The sequence below is a fragment of the Teleopsis dalmanni genome, unplaced genomic scaffold, assembly GCF_002237135.1.
Source record: "Teleopsis dalmanni isolate 2A unplaced genomic scaffold, ASM223713v2 unscaffolded_contig_1672, whole genome shotgun sequence".
Classification (NCBI taxonomy): domain Eukaryota; kingdom Metazoa; phylum Arthropoda; class Insecta; order Diptera; family Diopsidae; genus Teleopsis; species Teleopsis dalmanni.
The window spans coordinates 1-8,633 of NW_024033054.1; the positions used below are offsets into that span (position 1 = coordinate 1).

Genomic DNA, 8,633 nt, shown 5'->3' on the forward strand with positions numbered 1-8,633 from the left:
GTGATATGCCTTAATCAGGTCGATGGTTGAAAAAACTTTTTGGTTATATAACATGTGTGCAAAATCATGTATGTGAGGAACTGGGTAACGATCTGGGATGGTGATTGCATTTAAGCGACGGTAATCTCCGCAAGGTCTCCAACTACCGTCTGATTTTTTTACCATATGTAAGGGGCTAGCCCAATTGCTGCTTGATGGACGGCATATTCCGGCTGTGACTAAGTTTTGGAATTCTTCTTTTGCTGCTGCTAGCTTGTCTGGAGGTAACCTACGTGGTCTCTCACATATTGGTGGACCTTTTGTTAATATGTGGTGAGTGACTTTTGTCACCTGGCGATTTGTCGGTGTTGGTTTAGTGATGTCGATGTATTCTTTTAGTAGATCTGCAATTTTGCAAGATGTGTTCACAGTTGATATTTTTTGCGCATTTACCTTACGTTCGCTTGCGGCTGAGAAAATCTTTGTTGATGTGTCGATCAATCGTTTCATTTTTATGTCTACTATTAATCCGAAATGATTTAAAAAATCTGCACCGATGATTGAAGTGTTTACATCTGCGATAATAAATGGCCATGTGAAATTTCTTCGTAAGGCAAGAGCTAGAGTTATCTCTATTTCTCCAAATGTTTTGATCATAGAACCATTTGCTGCGTAGAGTATTCTTTCGTTCTTATTGTTTGTATTTGAATTTTTTTGTTTGGCGGCAATAAGTGAAACATCTGCACCCGTGTCTATTAGGAATGATTTTTTTGTCTTATTGTCATAGACGAACAGTCTTGTAGATGTTTCGTTTACAACTTCCTCTGCCGCCGTAGACGAAGTCGGTTTTAGTTTTTTGTGCCATATGTGCATGGCTGCTTGCAATTTTTTGCATTTGACCCATATGTTCTATGATACCAACAATTTGTACTGGTCTTTTCTTCACTATCATCATGACATTGCCGGTTTCTGGATGTTGAACGTGAACGTTGATTTGTTCTTGAGCGGTGTTCGGTTGATAATTTCGAGACCATTTTCGTCAGTCTGGTCACTTCTCGTTGAAGTTGTTCGATTTGTGCATCACGTTGAATATGAGCTGCTGCAGGGACGTTAGCTGCATTGACGTAAGTTCCTTGCATTGTTGAGTTTATACGGATTGTTTCGGTTATGTTGTCTGCCAATTCCGCCATCTTAGGTAGTTCCACTTGAATTGTGGCTAGACATGTCTGTACTTCTACAGGAAGACGTTGTAACCATAACCCTTTCAGTAATTGTTCGTCTTGTTTGCTTCCACTAATACGTTGCAATTCGCTTAAAAGATGGGATGGCTTTTTATCCCCAAGCTGTAAACCACTAACTAATTTTTGTATGCGTTTTTTTTCACTATCCGCAAAGTTTTTTATTATTGCTTGCTTGATAGCTTCGTACTTCTGAGTTGCTGGTGGATTCTGTATTGTGTTATAAATTTGTTCTAACAGCGATCCATCCAATGCTGCGATAACTGTGCCAAACTTTTGAGTATCGCCCTTTATGTTGTTGACTTGGAACCAGTAGTCCAACTGAATAAACCAAAGGTCAATGTTGTTTTTTATTAATGTTGGCATCGGCAGCTTTATTGCAGTGATTGTTGCGTTTTCATTGATTGGGTTAGTGTCTTCGGTTATCTTTTGCTCTTGAGTAGCCATTTTTTTTTATATATTCGACGTCGGCTTGGTCACCAATGTAGTGGTTTTTTATGTTGGGGTTTATTTCGAATTTAACACTCCGTATTGGTAATGGATAAGTTAATTTAACACTCCGTATTGGTAATGGATAAGTTTATTTATTTCTTATACTTAGTTATTATAACATATTCTTAAAGTTAAGATTTGTGTTTTTACGTTTTATTCACGTGCTGCTTTGTCTTTTTCCAAACTACTACTGGCGGGAACTGCGGCTATTGTTGTCTCCTTTGTGCCTTGTTGACAGTTCTTTTATTTATATTTTTTGGTGCTGCCACATATTATTTGCCTAGAGCTTTCACAAAACTATTTGATACATGAAACCTTCATCACACGCATAAATCAACTTATCCCAATGGGAACGATCAGATTTTAAGTCTATTAATATATATTTTTATAATTTTTATAATTATTTGGCGATTCCATTCTTGAAATAACAGGTCTGTTTTACGAGCTACTCGTAGTAACTTTAGTAACTTTGAGTAACACTGTGTATACACAAGTGCGTTCCACCAGCAAATTTTCGAGTAAATGAAGCATCTGAGAGAGCGTATCATCCTTATCGAAATTTGAAAATACTACACAGACTTGTGTTGATGTGTGAATCAGCTGTTTTGGTTTGAATTTACATTTATGTATTGTTTATTTGTGCGGCAGTGGTGTTCTCACCAGATCTTACCAAAGATTTTACCAAATAGCGTAATTTGTGTTACGCTCTCAGTTTGTACTTTACTTATGTTTTACTTGAGTTTTACTATGAGTAGCTCGTGGAACAGACCTAATTCCTAATAACAGAAATAACACACAATACAATTACACAATATTTATATCGAAACAGTCGCCCAAATGTTTGGCCGCTTCACAACTATTTGCTTAGATAGAGAAAATAATGTTTTGCACACAAATTAGCAATTTTAAGTGAGCAACTAGATGTTTTTTGCTATACTCATTAGCTTCCGCAAGCATCTGATGATCTCTGTGAATTTCGTTCGCATAAACAGAAATTGTAAATTATTGTTTTTATGATCTTTCTTTGTAACTTTTGCGGCAGTCAGCTTAGTTTTCTGTACATATATATTTTTCATGCTTTAAAAAAATGAAACTCAACTCGTGGCAACTCTATTCATACAACAGGGTTGGTAATGATTTTTATGAGTTGACAAAAGTTAATCACGGCTGGCAGCAGTAAAAGTTTAGTTGTGAACTTATTGAAGCTTTATTTGTTTATTAAAAAATAAATTGCAAATTTTGATTCATTTTATATATATAAAGAAATATTTCATTAAAACCCTAATTGTATTTTTAATTAAAACTTTAGGAAATATAAACGGCTGCAAAGTTTAGTTTATTTAAATATAATGCAGAGTGTATTCAATACTGTCAAAGGAACAGCCCTAAATGTAGCGGAGTACCTGACACCTGTTTTGAAGGTACCCTTTTCCACATATATTGACATTGTCATATAATGCATTTAATATTTTTTGAGGAATCCAAATTCAAAGAAACTGGGGTGTTAACACCAGAAGAATTTGTTGCTGCGGGAGACCATTTGGTCCATCACTGTCCAACTTGGCAGTGGGCTGCTGGTGACGAGGCTAAAACAAAACCTTATCTACCTAAAGGTTGGTCATATTTACATTTAGCTTCTTCTTAATGATTAAATAAATTTACTAGATAAACAATTTCTTATTACACGTAATGTACCGTGTTATCGACGTTGTAAGCAAATGGAATATGTGGGAGAAGAGACTGTGGTTGAGGAAGAAGCTGGAGACGGTGGTTGGGTTGAAACACACCAATTAAATGAAGATGGCACAAATGAACTAGATGACAAAATATGTGAATTGACTTTAAATGAAAACAAAGTATGTTTTATGCCGCAAAATATGTTAATAGTGACGTGTAACGTAATATATACTTTAAGGAAGAAATGAATACACCTGATAATGAAGACGAGTCTGGAGCCAACGACATGAATGATGATTTTGACGATGATGATGATGACGATGCAATCGATATGGATGAATTTGAAGAGAGTGGTATGCTGCAATTAGTTGATCCTTCAGTAGCTACTACTACGAGAAGAACAGAGAAAGACAATGCGTGCTCCTCAAATGCTACGTTGACTACTTCTACTGATGCGGGTGATTCCGTGCTTCATACTCGCACATATGATTTACATATAACTTATGATAAATATTATCAAACCCCACGACTATGGGTGGTTGGTTACGATGAGGTTTGCATTTAAGAACACATTATTAATGAATGTTAGAATAAATTTTTGACATATTTTTTAAGAATCGAAAACCACTGACTGTGGAACAGATGTACGAAGACGTCTCACAAGACCATGCTAAAAAGACTGTCACAATGGAAAGTCATCCGCATTTACCTGGTCCCAACATGGCATCAGTGCATCCTTGTAGACATGCTGATATTATGAAAAAGATTATACAAACTGTCGAGGAGGGTGGCGGAGAATTAGGTGTTCACATGTATTTAATAATTTTCCTGAAATTTGTGCAAACAGTCATACCAACTATAGAATATGACTTCACACAGAACTTCACAATGTAATGAAAAAAGGCTCGCATTGCTGAATGGTTTGACCAAAATATTTAATGCCTATTTTATCTTATCACTGACAAAAAATTGACATGTTGCTTAACTCAATTGCTTTTAATATATATATTTGCCTAAGCTTAAAGCACTTCTTATAAGTACATTGATGTTCTTCGATTACAGTCATTTTTGATTACAAACATATATATCGTGTAAATATTCGTAGTTAGTGTCTGAATAAAGTAAAATGCTGCGTTTGAGATCACAGAGCATATTCAACGATTTTTTTAATTATAATTACTTTTATCTATTTTTTTTAAACAAATATGATGTGATTCAGTGGACTCAACAATTATTTGATTTGTAATTAAAACTAAATAATATTATATTTTTAATTAGTCATTGAAAATTGTTCGGCGACACAGTGACAGCTGTTGCAAAGCGCGGATTCGTTGATGCTCATAGAGTGTCTGTGCAACGTTTCCAGTTTTGCTTCAAAGAGTATGTCATCGATTGCCTTTTTAACAAATATTTTTTGGTCATTTCGTAAACTGCTGTACTGCATCATCCAACCACACGCTAACACTTCATCCTCTTCATAACTTGATTTAAAACCACGAAATGTGATTTTTGTTGGTTTTACGTGAGGCGGGGGAATATGTGAAACATTAGCCGTCATATGACTAGAAGCGGGTATGTGCTTTGAAGAAAATATATATTATACAAGCTATGACAGAATTATTAAAGTAAATATTATACCTGAGTATTATTTTCTTCGTACACATCCAACGAATCTTCTACTTTTGGTATCTCTGGATTTCTATATAAAATTTTAAGTCTTTTTGTATGTGGCTGCAATTAAAAATAAAAAAATACATATTTAAAGAAATAAAATTTATTTATATCACTATTTTTTTAAATTGAATTTTTATTAATTTTTTTAATTAAAAATTCACTTACTAAAGTAATTAAAATTACATAATAAAAATATTCTTACGTCATGTTTTCATTTTTGTTTTAATTTTCTTTATTTTTAATTCAATTTTTTAATTGTTAACATTGAATTATAAATGTATTATTATGTTAAGACTAGATGAGTCAGTGCACTTGAGCACTTTTACTACTTTTCTACGCTTTGACTGGATTATTGTTTATCATTTCATCAGACTAAGCAATAATTGACCTCAGTTGTAGATTGATAATAAAAATAGTCAGTATTGCATAAAAATTTCTTCATTTAATTAAATTTATATCAACTATGATATAAACCCTTCCTCACTTCACTCACGCATGTAGTCAGTGTTCACTTTGTAATTAAAAGAATATAAAAATATGTTTACGATTAAATTTGAAAATTTCTCTTGAATACTACTACATAAATAGTGTTTTTCATCATAAGTAGACTTTCAATAATATTCGATATGCTTAACTATAATCTGAAGTTAGCATAAATGTAAATAAAATTATTTTTTTTTACCAGTTAAGAATGTATATATAAGAACATGAAGTATATTGAACGAATCTTACAATAAAGAAAGCAAAGTTAATTTAAGATTATTATTAACAATATTAAGTAGATCAACAATCCTAAAAACCAATATTTACAATCTTTTATTAAAGTCAACGTTCGATTTCAGTTTCTTTTATATTGAAACAGAAATCATCTTCAGATTTTTGAACAAATTTAGATTATGCGGTGATTCACATATCATCTAAACGATTATCAAGAAAAAACCACAAGAATATATTATGTTATTGAAAAGAAGGGATAGTGCACTGCGACCTAAAAGATCTATTGTGCCCCTTAGTCGGATTAGAGTGTTTTTCCAAGTCGGATTTCTTTAATGAAAGACAGTATAGAGTCTATTTTTCCTAGTGTTGGATTCTTATGATCCATGAAATACGCTTCTAGTTGTTTCTTCTGCTTGTTCATATGTGCCTAGCACTCCCCAAGCGCATGGTATGGAGTTTCTTTCTCTTCTTTATTTCTTTAGTATCTGCAGTCTGAGTTGGATTAAATTCCTAACTTGGATATATGATTATTCAATCTACAGTGACCATTCAAGAAGAAAGTAAGGTACAATTTGCACATCCATAAAATTTTAACATTGCAAAACACTTTAGAATTGTAAAATCAAATTTAATTAATTACTTCACACTACTTTTGTTTCTGTCTTCTCATGATATTAGAACTTTAATGGTTCAGTATAATCTATTGCTAGTAATATAACATAATATAAAGTATATTTTAAAATATATTTTTAAATATATTTTTTTTTACCTCATAATTCAAGTCCATTTCATCTTCATCTAAGATATTGTTTGGATCCAATTCTTCGTTATCACTTTGTATAGGTTTCTTGTCTTCATTATCATTTTCAAAAAAAGACTCATCCTTACTTGACGACTGCAAAAAGGTGATACATAATTAAAATAGTTTGACATCAATTATATATATATTAGTTATTAATTTTTATATGTAAAAGTGGTAACAGATACAAAAAAGAAAAATTATTTATTAAACAATTTTCGATTTTAAGAAAGTTGTAATAAAAAAAATGTATTTTTGCGTTTAAAATAACCGCGCATTTAATCACAATCAATATGTAGTGTCAAAAGGTACATACCTCACTCTTGTCATATGTGTTTGAACCAACTGAATCGTCCATAATATTAACAAGGGTTACGTTCTGCATATGACTTTGTAAAAAATCAATGTATTTAAACCACCACAGCTTTGTGGTATATTTTTTTCCAGTTGCTTGTCCCATTTTGATTTTGTGTACTTCGCGCCTGTACCCAGTTCTTAGAGCATTTATTTTCTTTTTGACGTCATGTATCGTAGCATCCACAAATACAGTCCGCAAAATCTTAAGCAATGCCTTATATCCATGAAGTTTAGCGTGCTGGTTCATGTAATTTTCGTGCTTTGGATCCCAAAGTTCTCTATGAGATTTGTAACAACTTAAAAAGTTTGTTAGATATTCTTTTTCTGTTATGATCGTAAAGTGAGACATGATTGTCACTTTAAAATTTGTGCCCGAGCATAAACTGCGTTTGATAAAAACATGTATGAATGTGAACAGTCAAGCAATGGCTGCCAATTTGATTCATTGAAAAACAATGATGCCACATTTTTAATATTTCAAAATAATATTACACTTATAATTGCCATGCTTAACAGCATATATAGTTCAATTATATATTGTAAACTAGGATATTAAAACATATTATTAAAATTTTAAAAGGTTTCTAAAGCATAATCTAACATGATCCCCTTTGCGTAATTATAATTATATGTATTACATGTAATCGTTACCATGATGGCCAATATTGATGAAATTATAAGATTGGGTTCTTACCCACATTTCTCATCAATATTTACGTTATAAATCACAGCAATAGGAACGCTATCTTAAATAACCCAAACAATTCAATATGATATAAATAATATAGATATAGATAAATAGGCGCGCCTAAAGTAAAGTTTTAAATGTGCATAAACTATCTGACATTTAATTAAAAGAATTCGAGAATATGACTTGAGACGAAATATATAAAAATCTTTATGAACCTGTCCGTATAAACATGGAATAAAATTAATTTATAAAAAAACACCAAAGATAGCAACTTTACAGCAACAGTAGTAATAAATAATTATACTCAAAAATAAAAAAAACAAATTAAAAATGTATGTACATTAATATACCATACATTAAAATACTGTATTTTAGTAAAAACCTGTTAAAAACTCATAAATTTATTCCTTAAATATAGCTCAACTTATGTTTATTTCTTATTAAGACGGTTGGTATAGGCGTCTATATTTTTCTATCTCCAAAGTAGTGCGCTTTCAACTGCATACCTTTTGATTATATAGCATTAGTTGACACCTATTGTGCTTTGGTCTAAGATGCGTGTGTCCTTATGCGTTTATGCGAAGTATATTACATGAAATTGGATCCGAATCTGTTATTGAATATTAAACGTAGGCCACTTGCAAACTACAACATGTTATTGACATCGAAAGGTGCAGCAGTAGGTGAACACACTTCCAATCGTTTATTTTTGTGTTCTTGCAAAATAATGAGAAGATGCTACCGCATGGAACCAAACAATTGGAATTCATGAACTACAACTTCACTAACATTCAACATATCGTTGGTGGTGGATATTCTTGCAAAGGTCGATGAACATTTTAAGCATCTGATTCTCCTGTCGCAAACAAAATGGTACTATCTAACTTGTATGGATTGGCTTTTACATTGGGGTGTGATTGTTCTCAGATATTACTTCTAAAGTTATTAGATCTTTCCAAATTGTTGAAGATTAACCATATCCATACGATGACGTATAATTCAAGATTAT

General features: G+C 32.2%; 3 protein-coding genes across 4 annotated transcripts; 1 reads left to right on the forward strand and 2 right to left on the reverse strand.

Moving 5' to 3' along the window:
* Positions 1-827: 827 nt before the first annotated feature.
* LOC119664249 lies at positions 828-1,664 on the reverse strand. The gene has a single exon (XM_038073778.1). It carries the CDS (start codon positions 1,662-1,664, stop codon positions 828-830), a length of 837 nt encoding a protein of 278 aa, XP_037929706.1.
* Positions 1,665-2,863: 1,199 nt separating this feature from the next.
* LOC119664247 (ubiquitin-like-conjugating enzyme ATG3) lies at positions 2,864-4,539 on the forward strand. Of its 2 annotated transcripts, XM_038073775.1 has the most exons (6): positions 2,864-2,891; positions 3,019-3,130; positions 3,187-3,322; positions 3,375-3,565; positions 3,625-3,939; positions 4,002-4,539. In XM_038073775.1, exons 2-6 carry the CDS (start codon positions 3,059-3,061, stop codon positions 4,278-4,280), a joined length of 993 nt encoding a protein of 330 aa, XP_037929703.1. In that variant the 5' UTR covers positions 2,864-2,891; positions 3,019-3,058; the 3' UTR covers positions 4,281-4,539. The 2 variants fall into 2 exon arrangements, with proteins under 2 accessions (XP_037929703.1, XP_037929702.1); XM_038073774.1 differs by having other exon boundaries at positions 2,869-3,130.
* Positions 4,540-4,636: 97 nt separating this feature from the next.
* On the reverse strand, positions 4,637-7,374 carry LOC119664248. Its single transcript, XM_038073777.1, has 4 exons — positions 6,893-7,374; positions 6,547-6,672; positions 5,025-5,117; positions 4,637-4,965 (listed from the first exon to the last, which is right to left on the reverse strand). The coding sequence occupies exons 1-4, from the start codon at positions 7,280-7,282 to the stop codon at positions 4,657-4,659; spliced, it is 918 nt and encodes a 305-aa protein (XP_037929705.1). The 5' UTR covers positions 7,283-7,374; the 3' UTR covers positions 4,637-4,656.
* Between the last annotated feature and the right edge of the window lie 1,259 nt (positions 7,375-8,633).